A 27,162-nucleotide genomic window follows, 5' to 3' on the forward strand; every position below is an offset into this window, starting at 1 on the left:
TTTCAATAGGTTGAGTGGCAGAGGTAACATTGCAAGGCAGCATTTAGTATAGATATATTCTGCATTGCGTCAAGCTGTATGGCAATAAAATACATTTTTTTTCTTTATCTATTTGTACAAAACCCTTGTGAATCCAGTTGACATGTGTACAAACTTTAACTGCTGATAATATTTACATTAAGAATTATGACCAAACACTGTAATTCGACAGTGTTTGGGCATATCTGACTTAAAAAAAACAACAGCAGATTTATTCGTAGGATCTTGTGAGCTTCAGAACAATTTTGATTAAGTCTAACTACAAGAGACTGGCCAAATGTTTACACCAGGCAATTTGTACAAGTATTCATATTCTGAATAATCTATTAGCTTCCTGCAGGTCTTATTGTTTCTATACATAGTCACTGTTTGCTTTTCTTTTGTCATGAAAATAACTGGCTTCCTTCAGACTGTGTGAATTAACTTCCTAATGAACTAGCCACAAAAGACTAAGACCTCAATTAGAACGCCCTCTTTTGCCAAAGTTAATGATGTTAATAAATGACAGATTCACATCATTAAGAAGATGAGATTATCCTGTGTGCACTTATTATGAGAAAGATATTTGGGCTTTGGCAGTCAGGAGACAAGCTTTTGTTCGGAAAGACTTTACAAACTCTTAATTAGCTACCTTTACAAACTCAGTCACAACCCCCACCTTTGAGAAATAATAGAAAACTTGTATGCTTGATCTAATGTATGCCACAGCTATTAGCAAGACAGAATACAGAAACAAGATTCCTCTTTTACAGTGACTTCAGATTGAACAATATCGTGCTTATGTGCTATTGCCAAGTTAAATAAATTTTAATTGAAAAGAACAAACTAAAGTAGATGCACAGTACTTCACAAAATACAAATAGTGCTCAGGACAGTTATTTCTAATAACACAAAACAATACACATAATACAAAACTATGACACGAAATGAAGGTACTGTGTGCTGGAATAAGTTGAAGTTATATTCTAAAATTAGCATAAAATTGACTGTCTACTGTATGTCATTTGGGCCCTTTTCATGAATTAACTACCCAATGCAAGAATGTTAATTTACAACGGAGATTTTAATAATCTCATTTTGGTTATTTTAAATTAACTCAAAAGTCAAACTCTGATCCACTGGTGTTTTTATGAGCCACATGCCATGAACTCAGGACTTTGGTATCTCAAGGAATAATTCTACTGGTAGTCAAACAATCAAAAAATCTACAATATGTTAACTGCTTAAACTAGAGATAACATTTTTATCTATGAAAATATATAGATAATGTATGTCTAGAACTTAGACTTTTGCATTTTTATTGAGTATTGGTACAGTATAAATTAAAACAGAAATGCCATCTGGAGTATAGTACATTTTCAGTAACCATGAAAGCATTAAAACTGTTATTTGTATTTAATATGCAGGAAAATACAAACTGGTAGAATATTCTTGTACAGTCAAACAACAGGTTCTATATGTCTTAAGATATCTGAAACCAAACTTCATGCTTCTTGAATAATGTCTGCATAATAAATTGGATGATAACATCATCCTTCATACTTAAAAAAACTAACAGTAAACAAACATGAAATAAATCAATACCAATTGTACTGACAACGGTTTATTTTCTGGGACAACATTTAAAATAAAGTCAGAAAATTTTGTTCTAATCAAGATTATATTCTCTGTCTAGAGTCTTAGGTTTAAACGCATTAAAGAAATTTATAGAATATAGAACAAAATACCAGCGAAAATCAGCCTTCAGTTATATAGCCTCACATCACGTACAGAGCCTCTCATTGTAACACCATGAAAGACTTCAGTGAAACCTTATTGCTTGAAACCCAAATTTATGGATTTTACTTCTTCTTTTAACTTTCCAGTGTAGCTCTACTTGTTGTATAGCAGGATCAGATTCTTGCTTGGCACTGGACTCTGAACAAACTATATTTTTCCCCCCTTGTAAAAGGGTACAGGTAAGTGAAAATGCAATGTGGTAGAACTGTAAGTATTTTCTGAATATAGACCCATGCCTTCGTGTTCTCGGTAGAAAAGTTACCTGTATTTAATAAAAATGCGCACTTATTAAGAGATAATACTATAGTATACAGTATAGATATACTATAGCTTACAATCCTTTTAAGATGCCTCAGTACAGTTAGACTTCATTACACATTGGCAACTGTCAAATGCAGGAAGACGAAAGTGAGTGACAGAGGTATTGTTGCAAAACTCCACCACCCACTGGGGGACTGGGGCTTCCCTCTGAATGAGACGCCTTTAGGGATCATGTAACCTGAACCCCATTCATTGCTCTGTCATTTTAGCTTGACCACCTCTGCACGAACATATTAACCTCCTCTTGTGATTTCATAAAAAAAATCTAATTTAGCAAGCAATTAAGGGGTCACATGTAGGATAAAGAGCTGGATAATCTGGGATTACACGCAGGAAGCTTTGTTTCCAAGGCAACCTCTAGCAGAGGGGAGTGTTAATGCCCAGGTCAGTCTGTTAACGAAACAGGAAGAGTCATAGATTCCAAAACTTGCACTTGTATGGCCTGAATGCAAAAACGATGCAGAGCTCTCATCACCAGGAATGCTAAATGATGCTCTTAATTTTAGGATGCATTTTCTTTGTACTGTACATCTACTAAAATTTATCTCCATAAAACTAGAAACTACATTAGATGTATAACACAGACACGTGCTATTGTTATTTCTAAGGGGGATCACAAAAAAAAAATGAATCACAGGCAAAAACAGCCCAGCATAATTTGCTTTAATACATACAGCCTAAAATCCAATTAAAAATTTAATATTGTACTCATGGGCATGAGCATATCACCTATTAATAAGCTTTCTTACTTCTGATAATCTGAATCTGAATCCGAACTTTGTATCCATATTTCCATATTTTGTGCCATGAAAGAGAACACATGCTCAATGCCTTAATAATAATAACAACATTAGGAATTAGGAATTATCTTTGCACATTCCCCAGTTTGCTCTCCAAGAGACACACAGACAGGGAGAGAGCCTGGGGTCAGAGCACAGGGTCTGCCATTGTACAGCACCCCTGGGGTTAAGGGCTGTGCTCAGGAACCCAGTGGAGTAGGATTCCTCTGCCAGCTGCAGGATTTGAACCTGCAACCTTCTAGCCACAGGTACAGATCCTTAGCCACAGAGCCACTGCTCCACCCCAATCCTGAAAGACGTTGCACTTCTCAAGGAAAAAGAACTACAATTATGAAACCATGAAATGTACAGTAGTTTTTTATGCTATTAAGAACTTTGAAGGGTAGTATCTCAGAAGAAATTGTCAATTTAAATACATATCTATTTGTTCCTGTCATTCTAGGTGTATACCAGCTTTTTTGCATTATAATAATATAATTATAATTTTGCACTATAATTTATTTAGAGACGTTAATTAGTATAATGAAATACTTTCTGTAAAGTACTAATATCACCAATTGACTTTTATATTTAAATTATTCAATATTTCAATTTATACTGGGGCAGGAGACCTGAAAGGAAAACCTTAATACATACAGTATGACACTTTACACATAACACTCACAGTTGCTGATAGTGGTGTTGATGGACCAGTACAGTTTCTGTAGAGCAGAATGTCTACATTAATGACCCAATATGCTGTGCTGTAGGAGGCACCACTCGTATGAAGAGAATTTAAACCAAGTTCCTTACTAACTGCAAGAGATCCTATCTCATGGCTTATAAGATGAGTCCAACTCTGCACTTACACAAGCTGGCCTCCCTCAATAACCCTCTCATTTCAATCAGTTCTTGCTTTTCAATCTAACGTGCTGAGCAGTGGGGCTGTTGTCTGTCACCTAGGTGGGTGCTGCTCTTGCGTGATACGTAAAGTGGGTGCCTTCTTTTGTGTAAACCAGATTAGGACCCTTTAGCACTATACAAATGCAAGCAAATTAATTGTATTATTATACCGCAGTATATGAACTACAGATTGTAGATGAGCTTTATTGAAAAAAATAAAGTACATCAAAGTGCATCAACTACAAAACATGTATAGGGAACTGCTGCATTCAAAACAAAATTAATACCCTGAGAAACTTTGAACAAGAAAAAAAACAATAATCGACAAGGGAGATAATAAACATGAAGTTCAAAAGTCAAAAACTGTCATTCACAACAATCCTGTTAGGCATAACATCAAACCTCTATTAAAGTTAAATTTTTCAGTGTTTAAAATACTTTCTTTCTTTTTGCAAAATCTCCTGTTTCCTCTTTTCCAGTCTGCATACAAAAGCAGTTACCTTTTTACAGAAAGTGAGTAAAATATAAATTTTGAGATTCCTCCTTAAAATTACCACAATACCAAAAAAGTATTTAATTGTTTTAGAAGTCTATTAATTTAGTTGTGTCTAAATGTGGAATTTGCCAATCAGTTATTGTTCAATTAATAATAGCAGAGGTCAATACAATAAAATGCCTCAATAATCACTGTTGTGTACAACATAGATCAATGGTGCACAAAACAAGATGCTAGTTGCTTTTCCTGTATACATACTGTACGTTGGAGTACTTAAAAACACTGTTATTTACTGGTATTGTTAAAAATGTAAATAACGAGAATTAGCAGAGAAATGCATTTGAAAAGTATATGTGTTTTAAGCTCAAAATCCAAATCTGCTTGGGTCTGCCAGATGTGGTGCATCCTTCAAGTGAATTGGACTACAACAGGCTGGAATACCACATCCTATCTCTTCTGGATGCAGACAGTGGGTGTGTATGACACAAGAGGGAGAGTTGTTTTTACTTGATTTCATTACTTTAAATAAATGAACTTGACAATGTTGGGCTAATAGATGGAGAATATACACTATTGTATGTCCTAGCTGCTGTCCTGTCTTTTTGTCTGAATTTATTTTCCTGCCCTTATACTGACTTGATGACTTTATGTTTGCAAAAGTAATGATTAATATAAAATACAGGACTAGCACTACTTTAAAACTCTATTCTTCTGTCAGGAAGATTTAAAACTTCATATACAATATAAAATACGGTTTAACTAGCCTGGCTTTCTTGATGATAGCATCCATTCTCTACTAGCTGCATGTCTTTCTGCTTATTATTGTATGTACAATAATGAGCATACAGTGGCTCAGCCCTGCAAGGACTCAATTAAGGCTGTTCGAAGGCAACTCAGTACAATCCCCACCACACACAGCACCTTGTGTTTTTGGACTATAGCTATGGCTGCAACTGTTTAGGACAGATGTGATAAAGTTAGGTATTAGTCAAACCTAAAATACAGAGGCAATGGCTGAAATTTGTGGTAAAGTTGTCGTTTTTTATCATCACACAGTTTTATGTCATCCTTATTTGCCATAAGGAATTTATAGATTCATTACCAAATGTAACCAAATTAGCAACCATAAACCTTTTTTATGTCAGTTTATCTAAAAACGTGTATTGTTATTCAAACTTGCTATATAATTCTAACGAGATGGATCAATCAAGAAGTTACCATACAAACAACAAGTAACAAATCTTTAGATTCCAAATTATTAACTGAGCTTTTTATGGTCTGGCAATAGTAAAATAATATATACAGTACACGACTCAACTGAACTCTCCCCCTACCCACCACAGCGCACCAAACCCCGACTAGTGTGTACGTCACCCTCCAGCTATAGTCCAATGAGAAAGCGCCCTGTTGGCTGTGCTGGAATTCCCGACATCCCCTACAGTCTGCGCTACGTCAGCAGTGGGACTGAAAGATGGCGGTGTCCATAGAAAAGTGCTTGATTGTAGCAACTAGGTTATTAATATTAACTTTAATATTTCACCTGGTTTCTGCGGACGTTGTTCAGAGCTCCCAGGACTCGCCACATCGCCGGTTTGAATACAAATACAGTTTCAAAGGACCTCATCTTGCGCAGAGCGACGGCACTATTCCTTTTTGGGTGCACACTGGAAGTAAGTTTTTTTTTGCAGTATTCATACTACACGAGCAATAGCTTTTCTGTATTAATATATAGGCAGAATATAGTCAGACTAATAAACACAATTTTCCCGTTATAAAGATTGCAGGTATACAAATGACACAGCTTGTTGGATGTTTGTTTGCGCACTGTGCAATCTGCTGTCATTGGAAAAATCCGTGCTGAAACGTATTGGAAATCATTAAATGCAATTTGTGTTTAATTTCCTCTGCATGCAGTACATGTGCATTTCTCTTGATGATGAAATCTGAAACCGTAATGGCGATCATAATATACATAAACTTGAAAAAGGCTACATTGCCAGCCGAAACGTTGTGTGCTTTGCTCTTTCAACTTCTCAGTGTAGAATTAATCACTACTTGTGTTTCTTTGCATGGTAATGGTATTATTGTTACCGTGAATTAGCGCTGCAGTTATTTTTTCTCGATTTGCATGAGTTACAGTAGTGCTTAACGATAAACTATTTGTTTTGTTCAGCTCTGTTTGGAGTGGGACTCTTCAGAACTTCACTTAGATAAAAGTAACTTTATGAAAATGTACGGCAGAAAACCTTGCTAATTTTTCTATGTAATGGAGTGTCTGAGGTCTTTTCTTAGATTAACCTGACATATTAGCATTTATCTGCAGCCACTCCAGTAGAAAGTACTTTCTTTCAGTTCGCAGCTGTCTACAACATAAAGGCTGGTATGGCTTTCTGTCTAAAACATTTGGGGGAAAAGCTGTTTTGTGCTGTGCAGCAGCACAGAACTCTGGTGAAGAGAAGGAAACCAGTCAGTTTTAAAACCAAAATTAAAAAAAATTAGTCTGTATGCAAGAGGTATGACTTCGGCACATTTATCCTTTACATTGTTTCTTTTAGTTGAGTCAGTGCTCTTGCATTTCTGTTATGTTTACATTTTTATTCAATATCCATGTTCATTACTTCAAAGTATTGTGTGGCTGCACAGTGTCAAAGTCCATGTAGGTTCACTTCATCTGCTCTGTGACAAGTATTTCTTCCTCAGGTAAAATATCATGGTGCTTGGGTGAAGTGACAGCCTGAAATGATCTTTTTCATACTTTCTTTGCCAAACAAGGATTTTTGCTACCTTTAATTTCTAAATAATAAAACTCTTATTTCTAATATTCTGTAGTAGAGTCGATTTTGTTTATCTGTAGCACAAGCTGAAGGTCATACGCAATTTACTGAAGAAAAACAGTTCATTAAAATACTTAAATATAAAATTGTACTTATTTGTTACAAATCTTTTATTTTATATAGCACCTTTAAAGGTGGCTTCTCAAAGTGCTTTACAGAATGACAACAATAAAAAAATCCACAAGATATGCACAATGAAAATACACAATGAGAGGAGAGAGTAAGTGTGGGTACTGAATACAATAGGAGCAGAGGAGTAAATAACAGAGCTAGTTAATTAAAGGTGGGTAGCTGCATCAGCATGTGTAGGCTGCAAAGGAACAAGCAATAGGTCTATTCCATGCTGAAAAGAAAAGAAAGAAAACACAACATTTCACCTGAAGAAGGCTCCGAGGCCGAAACATTGTGTTTGCTTTCTTCTCTTTTCAGCATGGAATAAACCTACTGCTAGTTGAGTAACGGCCTTTCTCAAGAAGAAGGTTTGAGTCTAGATATGAAGGAGTTTAGGGAAGGTGTCTCTCTGATATCCTTAGTGAAAGAGTTCCAGAGCTTTGGGGCATAACAGGAGAAGGCCCTGTCACCCATAGAGTGTAGATGGGTTTGGGGGACAGATACTGTAGCATTTTGAAGTTGACACGAAACCTGACTGGAAGCCAGTGCAAGGACTCCAGGATAGGAGTAATATGATCACTAGCACTAGACCTATTCAGGATTCTGGCTTCTGAATTTTGGACATACTTGAGTTTGTTCAATGTGGATTTAAAAATCAAAGCAAGTGGAGCATTACAGTAATCAATTCCGGAGAAGACAAATGTATTGATAAGCTTTTCAGCAACAATTATCAAATACATAGGACATAGACTGGTGATATTTCTGAGGTGAAAGAATGGTGTTTTGACAATATGTTGCCCATATAGGTCAAATATCAAGCCCAAATCAAATATCACACCCACGTTTTTCAATTTAGACTGATGTTCAAGTACAGTACCCTCCACAGATAGGGTTACAGCACTGACTTTACAAAGTTGATGGGGGTGCCAATAAGCATGACTTCAGTCTGGTCACAGTTTAGATGAAGGACATTTTGAGTCATCCACATTTTTATGCAAAAGATACAATTAGAGAGAATAGAGACAGCCATATCAGTGTCAGGTCTGGTATAGATGTAGATTTGGGTATCTTCACCATAGAAGTGAGAGTTGATCTTAAAAGCAACCAAGTGGAAGCATGTTAATATTGAAAAGTAGAGAGCCCAGCATCGAGCCCTGAGGAACACCACACTTAACGAGTAAGATTTCAGACCTACATATGCTAAGAGAGACAAAGTGACAGTGAGCTAAGACTTGAACTATTTAAGAACAGTGTCAGAAACTCCACACAGTCTCAGGATGAGAAAGTAAGATATCATGGTTAACAGTGTTTAAAGCAGCACTGAGATCAAGAGAATAAGGATAGAAAGAGAACCAGAATCAGAAGTTATTAGATCATTAGTAACTTTGACCAGGGCAGTTTATGTGCTTTGAAGCTGTCGGAAGCCATATTGGAGGGGTTCGAAAAGGTTTTTTGAGGTTGTTATTTAGCTGAATTGTAACAGCGTATTCTAGAATCTTTGCAAGAAAGGGTCAGTTGGAGATGGGGCGAAAATTGTTTGTCATGTTTGGCTTTTTTGGCATGGGGTTTTGTGGGGTATGTAGATGGTTCTATGCACTGTCAGTACTGTGATAAACCATTCATTCAATATGGTCAACATGTTTCAGATGCCATCCCAAGTTCAGATCAAATCCGAATCACCCCATCTCTGAGAAGCCAGAAAGGGTCTGTGTGGACAAAAAACACAGCTGCATTTGAAAACTGGGAGGTGGAAGTAACATTCAGAGTGTCTGGCAGAGGTCGGCTGGGAGCTGATGGGCTTGTAAGTAACTCCCTGACATTTAATCTGAAGATTGTTGAGCATTTAAAGCTAAAAATGTATAATGGACATTCTTCCTGCCTTGCTTCTTTCCAAACAGGCAATCTGGTACACATCAGAGCAAGGGCTTGATGGTCCAGTCTTTGGAGCAGCTGACCTATGGAATGGACTCGGAATTTTCTTTGATTCTTTCGATAATGATGGGAAGGTTAGTGCAGTAAGAAATATGCTAAATAAAAAAAAATAGGAAATGCATAAATTCCTTAGGGCAACTTGAAATAAATTATATAAATTTAAGAATTACATTGAAAACAAAGAATTCATATAAGGTAAATGTAAAATGTAAAAGATGTTTAGATGTAAAATGGTCAGATATGTTTGTTACATTTAAGTAATTGGGCAAGCATTAAATAAAGTTAATACGATAAGCCTATGAATAGTTGTAATATTTCGTGAAACTGAAAAAGGTCTAATTTGAAAATGAGTTTCATAAAGGAAAATAACACACAAGACTAATTAGGTGCTGTCTAACGGAAGTTGATTACAAACCTGTAAAAAAGCAGTAAACACTCTCTCATCTCCATCATAATTTATTACAATTGTCAATATTTTAGCACAAAAGAAAGCTTTTTACTTTATGAAAAGGCTCAAATCTTGGGGAAAAACAGTGGTGTTGTACACGTCCCAGGAGGTTCACACTCACTACTTCACTAAAAACAATGCAGTATAAATGTAATCACAAGAGTCCGCAAAGCACACAGAATTGTTACTTTATTCATTTTCCTAAGATGCTGTCAAACCTGCAGATTTTGTCAGTTTATCCCATAGGATAGACTGCAGTCCAGTGAATAGTTGGATCAGTGGTAAACTTGTGAATGCAAACTGCTAATGCCAAGGTGAAGCAGAATGTCTTGACTAGCCCTTGTTTTAGGGAACAGGTTTTACCATTTTCAATTACATTGAATAATCATTTCAGTTGATGGAGCAATGGCAGTAAGAGACCTCAGAACGTGTTCTTGAATGTACTGTACTGTGGTATTACCATATACAACTACGCTGTCAGCTACTTCCACTGGTCATTGTTGTGGCCTTACACAGATCTTAGCATGATATAAAATTTTACAGTCATAGGGGTACCTTCACAGTTATCTGTCATCGATTTGGATATGCAGTAGCTGTCCTTCAGTTGGTCCTCCTGAGTCTGACAATTCTGCCATTGGGTCGTCACACACTGTTGACTGCGTCCGAGTCATTACAGGTGTTTCCTGTCAGTTGCTAGCGCAGCTGTGGTCTAGTGATGGTGCAGGATGAACACTGAATGCTCTAATGACTTAATGTTGAATGGTTTCTTTCCTGCAGTATATTGGAAATGTTTTTTCTTCCCAAATCTGAAATACAAAACAAGGCTTGAAATTAAATGGGTACCCTTTGTCTTACAATTAATGTGCATTATCTTAATTTTTATATTTTAGAAAAACAACCCTGCTGTTTTTATAGTTGGAAACAACGGAAAGCTAATATATGATCATCAGAAGTAAGTATATAAGTTTTGCCTTCATTTCATATTAGCATAGTTTTAAACTTTAAATAGACGTCTTTCGCCCTTACATGTATTAAAACTCTAATTTTATTAGGCTTTCAGTTGACTGCATTGCTATAAAATTAAAAATGACTTTAGAAAACTTGTAATATTATGGTATTTCTCTGTTTGCAATGTTGAGGTACTTCCTTATTCTTAATTTCCTGGTATATTTATCCTATAGTACACTGTGGGGGAGAAAAAACATTTAACGAAGGCATTGAGTTTACTCTCAAGTTACAGATTCAACTGGTAATGTAATTTATCACTTCTGTACCTTATTGGGTACGTAAAGGGGCTACCATGCTGGTGCTTGCTTCCCATCAGTGATGGATGAGGCATATACAGAAGGGGTTTGTTTCTGATGGGGAAAAGTGCTATTTAAAACAAACAAAAAAAAAGGAATAGGTTAGTTGATCCTGAAGAACTTTTTCAAAGACTCATTATTCAAGTTGAAGTGCAGGCTCTTGCTACATTAGTCAAATGTTTTGAGTTTTACAGCCCTTATTTCTGCATCTTAATTTGAACAGATGGAAAACGGGTTAGTTGACTTCTGTAATGTTTGCATGTGCAACACACTTATGTGTTTGGGGTGAAATACATTTATGAAATTCCCACCAGAACCCTGGTATAAGCAAACATTTTATTTAACTGTTTAAAAGATTGGTGTTTGAATAGAAACAAATTAAACTAAATCTGGAAGAGATTTAGCTTTTATGAAACTGGACCCTGTCTATGCTACAGGGAGTGTAAATTAATAGGGTGTTTTTAATGTTTAGCCACATTCATTTATGTAGACATTATAAATGTATTTTTGCTTCTGGTTTGCTCATGGCAAAAATACATCTGTAATAAGTGAGAATATATTGACATGCAAGATGAATAAGAATGCCATTGTCAGTTCAGAATTGTACATTTTGTTTCATTTAGTTTTTTACTTGAATTTATTAATTTTGTTTTGGTACTGTTTTTTTTTTTTTTACTTTAATCCTATAGTGATGGTTCAACTCAAGCCCTGGGAACATGCCTGAGAGACTTCCGAAACAAGCCCTATCCAGTCAGAGCCAAAATCACATACTACCAGAAGTCATTGACGGTAAGAACCACATAAACGGAATCTAAGAGAATGAGTCCTTAACTGTACAGTCATTCTATACACCTCTCTGAAATTACTGGAAATAACTGGAATTGCTTGAAACTCAGTGTTATTTTCTGCTGGTATTTTGGCATTATTCTGTTTCTCTATCCAGTTGGGCTCTTCAGTGTCAAGAAAGAAAAAGCAGTATCAGCTTCTTGTATTTTAATGCTAAACTTTACAATATTTATTTTTTTCAACTTTTTTTCAGGTTATGATAAACAATGGCTTTACTCCAGATAAGGATGATTATGAATTCTGTGCCAAAATTGAAAATATGCATATCCCAAAGGAAGGGCATTTTGGGATTTCAGCAGCTACAGGAGGGCTGGCTGGTAAGTTTCCAGTTTCTCATTGAAGGACTCATTGTCCTTCAGGGTGTGTTAATTCAGTGATAAAATCTGAGACAAATGAATAATTTTTCATTTGATTTTCAAAATGAATTTGCCTGTACAGTAGCTTAAATCTGTTTCTTTTTTTGCAGATGATCATGATGTGCTGTCCTTCTTGACATTCAGATTAACAGAACCAGGACAAAAACCGGTATTGTTTTTAAATCTCAGTCAGAAAAATGAGGGTGACAAAAACAATGACATAATTTGTTTTAGGACAATACAGCATGGTATACAGTAGGGAACTGTTGTACCATTGATGGTGCTTGTGAAACCTGATGTAGAATCAAGATAAGAACCATAAAACCATTCTAAACCAATTAGAATCAAGATCAACAATCTTGCCGAAACCCTATTCTGCACCCTAGTTTTTATAGTTAAGAAATACTTATAAGATATTACAACAACAATGCTTTTATAATCTACAGTATATAACAAAAAATAATGAAAATTATCCCTCCGATTAATGATTTAGTTTGAATTTGGTTTTAGTTCCCTAAAATACAATTCTTAAAATTAGAGCTTATTGAAAACTGAGGAGGAATGCTGTTGAATGAATGCTCAGTTTACCGAAATTAGTTTTTGTATCAATATCCAAGCATTTTTCAGAAATCTTGCTTTGCAGTGATCTTTCAAAACAAGATTTGCATCTAGATAGTAAACCTCCTGATTATTTTGAATGTTATATATCCTTTTGAATTCTCCTCAATGGAAATTTGCACCAACTTGCAGTTTTTCAGTCATTTAAAAGGCACTTGTTAGTTAAATGTTTTATGTTTTCATTTAATTCTTTAAGCCTCCTCCAGAAGCTGAAATTCCCAAAGAAGAAAAGGACAAGTATCAAGAGGAGTTCGAAAGCTTTCGACAGGAGCTTGACAAGAAGAAGGAAGAATTTCAGAAAGAACATCCAGATGTCCAAGGAGAACCTGGTCAGTACTTTGATTTGCTGTGTGGACTGCCTTTGCTGTTTATTCCAGTGTTACTCATACAGTGGCTTTTTTACTTTGCTCATTTGCAGAATGTTGGTCCAACCAGCACCTTTATATTTTGCTAATCCAGTTCAATTCTTATTGAACTGTAGCTCAATGTAGAATTTATATTATTAGAATGAATGGTTATAATTTAAAGTATGGTTTTTATACATGATTATGTGGCATTGATCTGTAGATCACAGTGGTGGAATTTCATTGTTCTTACTTTGATGGTATTGTGAGCAGTTCATCAGATTTTTATATTGGAATGCATTTCCTTGCGACTGTTAGTCTTTTATTGTGAAACTGTTGTTGTTCAGCCAGCAAAGATTTATATGTATGCTTAATGATTAATAAATCCTTATTTTTTTTTTTTATTTCCAACACTTAATTAACACTTAACTTCTCTGGTTCCCGTCTCTCCAGCTTCTCTCTTCTTGACTCAGCATCCCTAAACAAACTAGTTACGCGCATGAAACCCACCACATCTATTTTAGATCCCATTCCCACCACTTTATTCCAGTCCTGTTTCTCTTCTCTCTGTCCCATTGTCCTCAATATAATACATGAATCCTTGAGCACCGGCATTGTACCAACGGTCCTCAAAACTGCTGCTATTACCCCAGTGCCAAAGAAGCCTAACATGGCTCTCGACAATCTTAACAACTTTCGCCCCATCTCCAACTTACCCTTTCTCTCTAAAATTCTAGAACGTGCTGTCACACTTCAGTTACATAACCACCTCATGACAAACAACCTTTTCGAACCCCTCCAATCTGGCTTCCGTCAACTTCACAGCACAGAAACCGCCCTAGTCAAAGTCACCAACGATCTCCTAATAGCTTCTGATTCTGGTTCTCTTTCCATACTCATCCTTCTTGATCTCAGTGCTGCCTTTGACACTGTTGACCATAACATCTTGCTTTCTCGTCTCGAGACTGTATTTGGAGTCTCTGACACTGCCCTCAAATGGTTTAAGTCTTACCTCACTGATCGCTGTCACTTTGTCTCTCTCAATGGGTACAGGTTTGAAATTGGTCTTGTCAAGTCTGGTGTCCCTCAGGGCTCAATACTGGGCCCCTTGCTCTTCAGCATTTACATGTTCCCACTTGGTCAGCTTTTAAGATCACATGGCCTCAGCTTTCATTTTTACGCTGACGATACTCAAATATACATCCATACCAAACCCGACACTGATGTGGCTGTCTCTATTCTATCTAATTGCATCTCTGACATAAAAATGTGGATGACTCAAAACTTCCTTCATCTTAACTGTGACAAGACTGAAGTCATGCTTATTGGTACCCCCCATCAACTTCGTAAAGCCAGTCCTGTAACCCTGTCTGTAGATGGCTCTGTACTTGAGCTCCAATCAAAATTGAAAAACCTTGGGGTTATATTCGATTCTGGCTTAACATTCGACCCACATGTACAGCATACTGTCAAAACATCTTTTTTTCACCTTAGAAATATCGCAAGACTGCGCCCTATGCTATCATTAACTGTGGCTGAAAAGCTGATCAACGTATTTGTATTCTCTCGAATTGACTACTGCAATGCTCTGCTCCCTGGGGTATCTAAATCTACTCTGAACAAGCTGCAGTATGTCCAAAATTCAGCAGCCAGAATCCTGACCAGGTCTAGTGCAAGTGTTCACATTACTCCTATCCTGGAGTCCTTGCACTGGCTTCCGGTCAAATTCCGCGTAGACTTTAAAATCCTCATGCTCACCTACAAGGCTTTACATGGCTTGGCACCTCAATACCTGTCTGAACTTTTATCGCCCTACTCCCCACCTCGCAACCTCCGCTCTTCAAATTCTGCCCTCCTTACTGTCCCCCAAGCCCGTCTACATTGTATGGGCGACAGGGCCTTCTCCTGCTATGCCCCCAAGCTCTGGAACTCTTTGCCCAAGGATATTAGAGAGTCACCTTCTCTAAACTCCTTCAAATCCAGACTCAAAACCCTCCTTTTCAGAAAAGCCTTTACTTAACTGGTTCCATTCTTCACCCCTCTGCTCTTCTTAATACCATCTTCCACGGTCTCCTCTATTGTTATTGTTGTATTGTTGTAATTATAATTGTGTCCTGTCTTGTGAAATTTTCTTATTTATTGTTGTAGTCTTCTTATTTATTGTTATTGTCATCCTGTAAAGCGCTTTGAGAAGCCACCTTTAAAGGCGCTATATAAAATAAAGTTTATTATTATTATTATTATTATTATTATTATTATTATTATTATTATAATTGTACAATTGAATGACTGACCAACAAATTGCATACAGAAGTTGCTTTAAGTATGTCAGATACATTCAAAAAGATGATCTTTACATGTATAAAGAACTGTCTGGTTTAAAATTAATCATCACTGAACAATGCTACCTCATGCATAGTTTGTTTTCCTATGCCAGTTTTTAAAAAGAGAATTGTCGTGCGTTGCCACGACAATGTTTTTTCAGTAGAGGATCTGTACGAGAGTGTGAATGACAGAGAGATCCGGCAGGTGTTTGAAGGCCAAAACAGGATCCATCTGGAGATCAAGCAGTTACACCGTCAGCTAAGCATGATTCTGGATGAGCAGAGGCGATATGTGTCTGTGGTCACTGACGAGATCAGCCGAAGGGGAGCGCAGGGACAGCCAGGACAGGTATGTACAGTTAATGTGTTGTCATGCACAAACTTTTAACTTCCTTATAGATTCCTACTGTATTCCTACGGGGTTATTTTTTCCCCTGTTCTTCTCTTCTGTCCTACTTTTAGTTTATGCAAAAGCGATAAAAAAATAAAAATAAAATGGTGGAGGCTTCCTGATAAAACAGCAAGGCATTTTGACATCATAAGCTTTAGTGACTATAGCCTCCTGAAGAGTGAGATTCTCTTTTTTAATATGGAAAAGATCTGATAGACACTGTGATGCAGGTATTATACACTTATCAAATGTGTTTGAATATTAAATCATTTGTTTTACTTAAATGCCTATTGTACATATCCATTTTTTTTTCAAGATTCCCACTCAAGAACTTGATACAATAGTTACAACGCAACAAGAAGTGATGAAAAGCCTAAATGAGATCAGGTAAAGAAAAACAAACTTCTCCTCCTACTATTTTTCGTTTTTCACTTCTGATTAATAACTGCACCAATACTCTGTTGGCTGCTGCTTTTATTTTATGCATAATAACAGAAACAAGTGTGATAAGAAGGATATTTCAGATCTAATGCATGTATATCTGCATGTAAACTCTTCATAGGAGGGTACTCAGTTAGGGATTTTACAAATGTTATGTGCACTAATCATTGTCTGTGGGCTACACAATTGTATTTCTTGAATTCACGCTGGATCTCTTGTATATTACACATACGTTTAGCTAAAATTTCATTTAATAGCTGCATTTAGAGTTCATACAAGATTTAAAATTATTTTTCATTTAAAGAAAGAAAGATTAATTTCAGAAAATTAAATATACTGTTTTAATTTCTAATTTATAGGAGACAAATTTAAATTTACTAACCTTCTTGTAAATTCTGAGTAACTATATGTAGATACATCCCTTAGCTCCTATCTAGAAATTGTTTCATCCCACTTGATAGCTTAGCAACAGCATTTCGGATGAGTTATGGTCTAATACAGATTTAATATCGAACAGATACAGGTTACATGTTGTGCTTTTGTGTTTACCAGTGGACTCAAATTAAAATCTTGTAACGCTGCTTTTGACTCGGCTAATCCTGATTATATATGAGATTTTCAATTCTTCCACCAAATGTAACATCACTTTGCATCTGTTTACAACCCATTGTCAATAACATGTTTGTTCTTTTTGCTCTGGTTAACATGATTGTGAAATAAACATGTAGCTCAAATGGTATTGTAATAAAGAACAAATATATTAAAGCATGCAGGTAGTACAATTTAAGACTATATAGATATGTAAACTTAAAAACCAAGTAACATCTGTCCTTTTCAGTTAATATGGATTTCATAGTGATATGGTTTTATAGTGTTGCTAAAGTACTGAGACTTTAGTTATTTGTATATATGCTCTTTATTATTATAGGATATACATTTGTTTTTAATAATCAGTTTTACTTATTTACAATTTTTAGGTTTTCCATTTTTGTCAGTCTTTCCATGTAGTATGCTGTTATCAGAAAAACTTGGTATTTGAGAGGGTTAGGTACCTTGAGGTTTCAGCGAATGAATTCATGCATGAATTCACAAATGTGGATTATAATACCTCTTGAAGAAAATAGGGTATTCTTCCACAGCTTGCAAAATAAGCTTTTCCTATGCCAGTTTTTAAAAAGACTTTTTGAAAAAATTTGTTAGAACATTTAATGATTTCAGAAACAGTATTATTATTTATTGGTAGTAAGTAGTTCTAATGAATTGGAAACTTAGTGTTGTTTTTCCCCCTATAATTCAAGTTGCATGTGCAAACAAATTAGATCACTGTGATGATAGTAAAGCTTTTATATTAGAAAAAGCTTTTTACAACTTTTTTTACAGTATTTTTTTAAAAGGGGGCCGTCCTTCGGATGAGACGTAAAACCAAGGTCCTGACTCTTTGTGGTCATTAAAAATGCTAGGGTTTTTCTCGAAAAGAGTAGGGGTCTTACTCCAGCATCCTGGCCAAATGTACCCTTAGCCTTTACCAGTCATGGCCTCCTTAAAATCTCCATCTCAATTGGATTCATTACTCTTTTCTCCTTCCTACTGATAGCTGATGTATGGTGAGAGTACTGGCGCACTTTGGCTGCTGCAAAGTGCATCATCCAGGTGGGGCCTACATATTGATGGTAGTGGATGGGAGTCCCCTACTGTATAAAGTGCTATGAGTAGAGTATCCAGAAAACCTCTATATTTAAGTGTAAGAAATTTTAATTATTATTACCTAGTATTAGAGTTTTTTTTTCAATCCTAGTAGAGCACTTTTTCTTGACTTTGCATCTTGTTTGTATTACTATAGGAAATGCAATGTTACTGGACTGTAATAAATGTTATTACAGCACACAAATAGACAAAAATTAGATTGTGTACTTACTTTAGTCCCATTCTGCCAACTGTATTACTCCTGCAATTTGTCCACTTATTTCTTTTCTTATCCTTTTCTGCAAAATAAATAAGAAATGAGACTGTGATAACTGATGGGAACATGGAGTTTCTAAATGAAACTTAGTAAAACATAATCCATGATCTATTGCTACATAAACACTAACTCTTTGTAGTTAAGACATAGCTGTGTTAACAGAGACTGATGCAGGTCAAGTGAAATATTGATCTCCTGCTGTGCAGCCCACAAATAGATAAATTTGGTCCGCGAATGTGGAAAGAGTGAACACTGAAAATTCTGCTCGAAATCCTGAAAATTGAACTAGCAAATATTGAAGTTTTAGTACATTAATGTTTGATTGTAATTGGTGCAGGAAGGTTGAAATTTCTTCTGTTCCTACATTGTGTGAACTTGTTTTACTCAAGGCTGGCCTATTGCTCTGTACATATAAAATCAACTTGGGGAGTCTGTGGATGTTAACTTTGCATACAGTGTACATGTATTGAAAGCATAATTAGATTTGTTCAGACAGTTTGCTCTCTGCTGTTGTGAAACTGCTAAAGCTAATTAATATTAACATTCCCCTAGTCTGTTACAACAAAATATATAACATTATCCTGAAAGGTGTGTCTTGTAAAATACAAGTTTCTTAGAGGTACATGGATCATGTAGTGATTTAAACAAATGCACATGAAAAAAGCTAGCATTTTTCTGGCGGGTGTGCATTTTAATTTAGTAGTGCTTATTAAAAACAACTTAATGTTATTTGACAGCTTTGCAGAAGCTTTGTTGCTTTTCTTCAGTTCTAGTCTACATAATGTTAGATATGTTGCATTGGTGTTAGTTATCTATAGGCTCTTGTTCTGAGTCTTGCATAATACATCTCATTAATTTTCACAGCAACACTTGTTGACAAAACAAAACAGTTGAATTGAGAGCTGTAAATGTTGTTGGATGATAATTTACTGTACACTGCACACATAAAAATTGAGCTTGACAAACTAATCACATCTTAAGCGATTAAATTGTTGTGATATTGAATTGTGATTATAGTTCATTTCTTTGTCTAGTTCATGATACATAAAGTCCTTTCATACTTTTGTTTGTGATTTTCTCAATCTCAGTTCCCTAAGCTTAGGTTTTATTGTGGTGATTGAGATTTGTCTCTTTAATGTTAAGTAGGTCCTTTCCAGTAGATAAAGACTAGACCATTTAATAAATGTTCACTTGCTTATTTAAGAGAGCTTTATTTCTAATATTCTTTAAGTTTTTTTGCTAAGAAAATAGATTAGATTTTGTTTTGGTCATGTGCCCAGCTTTGGGATGTTTTTCTTTTTACACAAAGCAGTGAGAGTCAGAAGTCTGAAGGTCACATCTTAGTGCTGTAAATATACTTGAAGGATTACACCCTCTTTTTAAATTCTATCCATTCTATATACAAGAACATGAGCATCATCTGATTGCTTTCTTGATACTTTATTCCCAGAGGAGTACATACTTATTTTCTCCAATCAATTTCCTTTGTCAGTAGTCTTAAAATTTCTAATCATCTTACATTTTGAAAAAGAGAAAAAAAAAACATTCCTCCTGGCAGCAATAATACAGCGTAAGAAAATGTAATTTCATCAGAAACATGATCTTAATTTTAAGATGTGCTTTTTATTAAGAAGATTAGATTTTCTTTTTTTTAATACGCCAAAGTAACTTTGGTTAACCAAAGGACTTTCTCAGTGAACATTCCTTTGATTGTATGAGAAAATGCTTACACGTCTTTTCAATTTTCTTTCCTTAAATAACTCTAGTTGAAGTTTTTAAATAATTTCAATTTCATTTTAGTAATCCAAGTTATCCTTCAAGCACTTGTTCATGTTTTACATGGCTACATTTTAAAAAAAATCCACTTTTTAAACTCCCCAGAAGCTTGATTTACTCTCATTTTAAGAACTTATTCCAAGGTGGTAGTTGATTCGTACATTTTCTACATGTCTTGGAATTCCCCATTTCTCTTTTCTTTTTACAGAATTGTAATCATTGTCTTGTAATTCTAAAATTACTTTATTTAATTGGAGAGAGTAATCTTCATTTATTAAGATATACGTGATTTGTATGGCCACCATGCAAGTTTACCTGGCAGTAATGAGTCTTCACAATAGTTATTTTTATTTAGGGTTTTATGTAAATTACAGAAAAATAAATAAATAAAAATTGCATAGTATTAAAATGTAGTTAACTGACTACATGTAAAGAGGATCCATTTTTTCCCAACGTCCAGTTGATGTGACTTAAAAAATATAAATGATTACTTAACTTAACATTCCCCAATAGTAAGGCAACCTTTACATCTCATCTGAACTGTTTTAAGTGAGTAGTGCTTCAGGATGTGTTAAAGGGGAACAACAGTCCCAATTTCTTAGACTGGTTGTTACATTTCAGTAACAAAATACATTTGTTGATGGTACAAAACAATTTACAAATTTCAAATTAAGCACAAAATCATGAACTTTGTTTAAGTACCGTATGGTCCCAATGTCGTTGCAATCTCCTGGTCTTGCCACGGATGAGAGCGAAAGATTGTGCGAATTGTGATGTAAAGCGGCTCTTCCTGCTCACTAGTCACCATAATGACTAATGTAATGCGATGTATAAGCAAATAAGTAAAGGTTGCGTGGCTGACATTTCACTGCAGAAATGTTCCAACATGATCTGCATGCAGAATTAGCAAGTAAGTAGTATTTATCAGCAAAAACATCTCAAAGTCAAGAGCAATTGTTCTACTGGATTAAAAGATATGTATTCAGAAGCCTGCTGCTTGTTTATAATATAATATGGCCACCTCACATGACAGGAAGGTTTGTTGCCTCATTCTGAATCACAGAATATGGTACTGCGCATACCTGGAAACTTTGTCTATTTTGTGATGTACACAGTAATGTGTAAAACCTCCAGTTTACATTTTACTTTTATTGTGGTTTCCAATGCATTCATCAGTGCTGGTTCTTTCTAAACTCGAATTATAAAAATAGCATTGCAGTACCCCTGTAAGTCTAGTAATAATGAAAGGGTCTTAATTCAGCACATTTTAACAAAACAGTTACCACAAACAGGACAGGATAATCCAAATGCCTTTTACAGCACTACTCTTACTTTAATTATTTGGTAATTCTTTTGTATTCTTTCTGAACTTTTAAGGTGAAGAGGCTTGCATGCTTTAAACTTTTTCTTGCATAACTGGTGGTGTATTTTAGTAAAAACTAAAAGGAATACTAGTCTACTTATGTTGTATTCAAAATTAGATGTTAATGCAATAATTGCAGTTTGCAAACGCAGGCAGAGACCTACAGTATGAAGTAATTTTGTAATTTTGGAGCATACAGTGTGGATTTTAAAAGGAAATGTGAAGGCAAGTTGAGAGTGATTAAAATAATTAAAAGGTATATTTACAATTCATGGTGCTATATTAAAAACAATTATTTTTTTTCCCACAGGAACAAATAAGCAGGAGTGATGTGTTAAGGTTTCTTTCCAAGTATTCAAGTATATTCTAAAGGAACACAAGGCTATCTAAATGGTTAAAAATCAGACTGAAGTTTTAATGCCTGGAATCATATTCTGAGCTGTAGTGTATTTGTGTATTTATAATGTTACGTAGAAATAACAAAATTGCAGTGAAATACTGATATATGCAAGACGAAAACAGATGCTGTATAATGTAAGTGTAACAACTGCTGCAGGAATCGATAAAGTGAAATTCTGAAGTATTGTTGTATTTTATATATTTAATTTGTAAAATCTAGCTGTGATTAAAACATAAGACATCCCATTTTATTTTAACAGATGTCAAGATCAGAACAAAATGCCAACTTAATAGATCTGATTGTTCTGTGTAGGGTTAAGAAACCCAAATGAAATATTCTGCAGGATTCAAGACAGATTAACAGGAGACAATCGTTCAAAGATCAAAATCATGATTGTGTGATTACTTTATTAGTAGGGTAGGGATTAAAAGCCACATGAGAAATGTCTCACTAATCTTCTTTAAAACAGAGGAGAAACCTTAAAGTAAGTAGGAGATACTAATTAAAAAATATTTACTGATGGAGCATGTGTCTTGAGAAAGGATTAATTTAACAATCATGTTTATCTTGTCACTAGCACTGACTTTAACTGTAAGATTTTTAAGAGGAGCATGGCCATTTGAGAGCTAGAGAAGAAAAGGATCAAAAGATTAAGGAAGGCACAGACTTCAAGCTGTAGCATAAAGCTTTAAAATATAGGTTTTATAAGGAAGTTAGTTTACTTGAAGTGCCACAACGAGACCTAATGCCAGTTTCTAAGACTTAATATTGCTTGTTAAGTGGTGAGGTAATAATTAATCCATGCTCAGAGCCTGCATCTACTGGCTTCTCAAGCACTGTTACATTGTGATGAAATTACAAATACACCACTGCAGTATAATGTAATTCTGTTGCAGAGCAATTTCAGTTATGATCAGAAATAATGCCTAAAAGTCTTCATTATCAACTTAGAAAAGATATGACAAACATTTCTGAAAGTTAGAGGTTTTCTCCAGCATTTTTGCATAAATCATATGCATGAATTGGAATTATTTTCACTGTTTGGATGAATACAAAAACTACCATACTTACCATATCTAGATGGAAATGGCATTTGCTTGTTTTTATTTTATACTGATAGAGTAAGAAACAGTTGTGGCTCAGATAACCACTGGAACTTTGCCTGGTATCTGGTGTGACGTGTTTAATCTTGATAAATATTGGATCCTCTGTCCTAACAATTTTATCTGAGGCATGCTAAGGATTTATGCAGAGAAGGAAAAGGCAAAGGCATATATTCTCAACATGTTGTTTAAACAATGTTGAATATGATATGAATAATATTGTTTCAGTTCTGCATGTGCAAAATTAATATTTTAATTGACATTTTAACTAACTCAATTTTAATTTGCATTACAGATCTGTTAATAAGAACTATAGATGTCTTTATTTTATAACATGGTATACTGTGAAACAGTAGGTTATCAAAACTGACTATCACTTAACTATTGTTCCATCTTTGACAAAGAAAATGCAAGTTATAGAATAATGTCACTTTAAATTTGTGAGATTTTTTTTACAGAGCTGTACGATTTTGTTTCAGGGGTTCTTTGTCGGATACAATGAGACAAGTGGGCTCTGTCCATAACCAAGGGAACTCAGCAGGAACCTATGAGACTGTCCAGCACTTCAATGACATTAAGGAGCACATTCATTTGGTGAAAAGAGACCTTGACCATTTAATACAGCGTAATGGGGTAAGTGCATATTCAGATCTAGACACGTTATTATGAAAAACATGGGTACTGTAGATACTGTATTTCTGGGAAAGGACAAAATGTATGTGCCTGAAGCACAACTTGCAGATGAAACTTGATTTATTATGTTGGTTATGGTTTCTGTCCTTTGTTTTCAAATGTTAATTTTGATATGTTTATTGTGCTTTTACTTTTATTCGTGCATTTGAAAATTGCCCTGTGCTAAATAAAGTATTATTTTGTACTTATCTATAGTGATTTCTTTTTGTGTGTAGGGGCCAGGTGAAAAGACTAAATGCCCAGACATTCCTCCATTCCCATCATGCCTTTCCACTGCTCACTTCATCATGTTAGTTGCGGCTCAGACGGTCTTGTTCATTGGTTACATAATGTACAGGTGAGTATGTCCTGCACATTTCTATACAAGACCTACCCCATGGTAGGCTATGTAGTGAAAGGGAATTAGAAATATTGTATATAAAATATCATTAAAATATCAAATCTCTGCTACACTCATCTAATTGTTGGCTACAGCTGGGGGGATCCTAACATGATCATGGATAGCTCAAGACTTGTTCCAGATTCAAACCAGCAATGTCTGGAGGCTGAGGCCTCACCTGTATTCATAAAAGGGACCTTTTCTGCTGTTCCGACTTGTGATCTAACACAGGGAAGTTTGAAAAGATGCTTAATGAGTCCTGCCCTGGTCCTCTAAACGGGCTTAATCGCAGTGCTCTCAAGTGGCTGCAGACAGGCAGATCACTTTGGGTCAGGTGAAAATCTCTTAATTTACAAAGGATAAACTCTGAAAAATTCATATATTCCAACAGTTTTACCTGTTATACTACTTTACCTATATGCTGGCCAGGCCTTTCCTTATTGTGAAGTGAACAGTAGCTTTTCTTATCTCATGAAAATAATAGAATTTATATTATGGGAGACAAAAGATTTGATACTTCATCATTAACTAATGAAAATGGTTGGTTAAACAAAGAAGCTGCTGAGCTGTGCATATTTATGTATATATTTATTTTGCAGAAGTCGACAAGAAGCAGCTGCCAAGAAGTTCTTTTGATGAAAACTCCTGTTTATCTGTGGAAAAATCTAAAAAAAGAATTGTGTGAATGATGTCAATTTTTAATTTTTTTTCTCAAAAGTTAAATTATTGTACTTAAAGAATATTGGTAGAGACAATTATAAAATTTTAAGTTCAAATTATTTTTCTTGGTATGTTTGATCAAAGATGTACGTGAAGTTTTCAAAGAATGTTTGCAAATGTTTTGTTAAGGATTTGTTTTCTCCTGTGTGTTATGCTGTTATAATTCAGTCAGATTTTCTTATAGAAATTGTCCATTATAACAAAATTTGTTAACCACTGTCCATACACGTAGCTTACAAAGCTATGGTGAATTCTAGAAAGAATGAAGCAGACATAGATGTTATGTAAGCAGGTATTACATCTAATGAATTCTGTGAATTGCTCTTGAGAAGTCCCAAAGCAGCATTTAAAATTAACAGCTGGTGGTTAGTTATTTTGTTTTCTAAATCAGTGCTATTTTCAGGTTTCAACACAATTCTGTACATTTGCATTGCAATTTTTTAAAATGAGAAGTCATAAATATCAGTTCATAACAATTAACAATTTAAAATGATGTAAACCTTTCTATAGTTCAGCTAAAACATTTCAGTTGATGTATATACTATAGCTGAAATGTTTAAAGTAGAATTTCTTTCAAAAGAACTTGAATGGAACTCTTTATTAGTCAAATCAAAAAAGCAGATTCTGCTAAACCAGGATGGTAACTCTTGCAGAAAACTAAGCAAGTTTTTGACAGTGACTTGAATGTTTTTCAGATATTTTTGGATCTACATTTGGAACAACATTTAGAACACAGAGAATTGAAAAAAGACAAAACTGGATTTTTTCATGTGACCTTATTCCGAGAGTTTCCATTAAACCCTTTTTTGCCTGCTAGAGATTCTTCGATTTTACTGCTCGTTTAAGTTGCAACAGTATGAACAATTGGCTCCTGTCAGTGTTTTCAACAAATATATTGTAAACTGGTATTGTAGTCTAGATTGTATACACATGAACTTTGAGTAACAGTGTGGGGTAGTGCATAAATTCCAAAGCGGAGTTTAAAACATCACTTCTAGAATGCATAGGAATGGTTCTTTGGTTTTCTGACTTTTCTTAGAGAATTTTCTGCTGTTTTATTTGCTCAAATATGTACGTACTTAGTTGTGCTCTGTAAAATTTTGTAAAGAGCCTTGACTGCCGAGTTCTTCTCCAGTATGAGTTCTGCAGTGGTGTTTCTCTGCACCCTCTTGTCTAATTGAGTCTAAATTTTGCATCGCTGATGCCTGCATGTTTCTAAGAGCCCTGCTTGCACTGAGTGAACCTAATATGGAGACAGTCATGAAACTAGATACAGGAAGGTCAGGTTAAATCTGGTCCTGTCCAGGTAACTTTTACGCCTACTGCATGTTTTTCACTCTCCAGTCCCAAAAGTAAAGTGGTGGTTCCTCTGTGGATGTAGCCAGAAGCATACATTTTAACTGGGAGTGAAGCGATGCCTGACTTAACCTTTTCACTTCATATGCAGGGGAAAAAAGCAATCTTAGGTCACATATAAAGAACATCTGTTTTTGAATTGTCTTCTAATTTCTTAATTTTCTTTTTAATTTTCAGATAAGACTAAATTTTGAACCATTAGACTTTTGAATTCTAAATAAAGCTGGAAACAGTAGTGGTAAAATGTGTAGAAAAAATACAAAATAAGCTGTCTGTAAAGCCAAGGTAACTTTTACAACTTCTAAGTTGTGAGGTACAACATTACAACTCAGGGACGAAGGCATCAGTGCCATGTTCAGTATAGTGCTGTAACGATGCTCAGCTTGCAAGTGGTCAAACTCTTCAGTTATCTCTGTTCTGTTCTCTCACCATGCTGCTTAAGTGTCAGTGATTTCTGCCATTACAAAGCTTTCTAAACTACCATTAAAAATATTCCTTTTGATTAGCCAAATTGCCACTACCAGTATTGATATTGAAATTAAAGATTGGTTCCTGTCTCTTCGCTATTGCTTACATGCCTTCCTGTTTTTCCGTACTCTGAAATTTGAGTACTGAATGGAATTACATTTTATTCTGCCATCCCAGACAATATTTTTCTTTCATCCTGGTTATAAGAAATAAATGTTGAAAGTAAATATTGATGTTGGTCATGTTGTGCTTTTAGCTTTCTATTAAAATATGCATCAGTGCTGGTTTCCATAATTTATTTAGTAAAAGTGTTAATGTGGTAAAAATCCATAGAAATGTTGTGATGAAATTGGAAACAGAATGCATCGATGTGATAAATTAAGAAATTAATCTGCACTGCATGTGTATGATTTTAATAGTATGAAATAAGGAACTGACCTCTCCAGGTCTGTATATACTATTTCATGATTCTTAATACCCACAACGTCATAAACACCGTAACGTCTTCTGTGTTTTTGCGGTGGTGACAGTACAGTTAAGTTCTGAAAACTACATAAAGTTAGAGCTGACAGGAGACCAGTCTGCCTTATCTATTGTAACTCATTTGGTTGCTAATTGGTCGTTGATCTGAAAATCTCAATCCAGCTGCTTCATGAAAGAAGCCAAAGTATCTGCATT

At 35.1% G+C, this 27,162-nt stretch overlaps 1 protein-coding gene across 2 annotated transcripts; it reads left to right on the forward strand.

Moving 5' to 3' along the window:
- The first annotated feature begins 5,746 nt into the window (after window positions 1-5,746).
- lman1 (lectin, mannose-binding, 1) lies at window positions 5,747-26,711 on the forward strand. 2 transcript variants are annotated; one of them, XM_088628915.1, is made up of 13 exons: window positions 5,747-5,987; window positions 8,909-9,063; window positions 9,161-9,268; window positions 10,533-10,594; window positions 11,636-11,735; window positions 11,986-12,109; window positions 12,259-12,317; window positions 12,963-13,095; window positions 15,596-15,783; window positions 16,142-16,212; window positions 23,348-23,501; window positions 23,777-23,898; window positions 24,540-26,711. In XM_088628915.1, the coding sequence occupies exons 1-13, from the start codon at window positions 5,789-5,791 to the stop codon at window positions 24,574-24,576; spliced, it is 1,512 nt and encodes a 503-aa protein (XP_088485041.1). In that variant the 5' UTR covers window positions 5,747-5,788; the 3' UTR covers window positions 24,577-26,711. The 2 variants fall into 2 exon arrangements, with proteins under 2 accessions (XP_088485041.1, XP_088485042.1); XM_088628916.1 differs by having other exon boundaries at window positions 15,599-15,783.
- The last annotated feature ends 451 nt before the right edge of the window (window positions 26,712-27,162 follow it).

This window comes from Lepisosteus platostomus, chromosome 4 (assembly GCF_059453375.1).
Source record: "Lepisosteus platostomus isolate fLepPlt1 chromosome 4, fLepPlt1.hap1, whole genome shotgun sequence".
In the NCBI taxonomy this organism is placed as follows: Eukaryota; Metazoa; Chordata; class Actinopteri; order Semionotiformes; family Lepisosteidae; genus Lepisosteus; species Lepisosteus platostomus.

Excerpts from the sequence above, each read along its gene's own strand:
- lman1 (XM_088628915.1), top strand. The coding sequence starts at position 5,789 with ATGGCGGTGTCCATAGAAAAGTGCTTGATTGTAGCAACTAGGTTATTA. Across the intron at positions 15,784-16,141 it reads CGCAGGGACAGCCAGGACAG|ATTCCCACTCAAGAACTTGA; the intron begins GTATGTACAGTT and ends TTTTTTTTCAAG. Across the intron at positions 23,899-24,539 it reads ATTGGTTACATAATGTACAG|AAGTCGACAAGAAGCAGCTG; the intron begins GTGAGTATGTCC and ends TTTATTTTGCAG.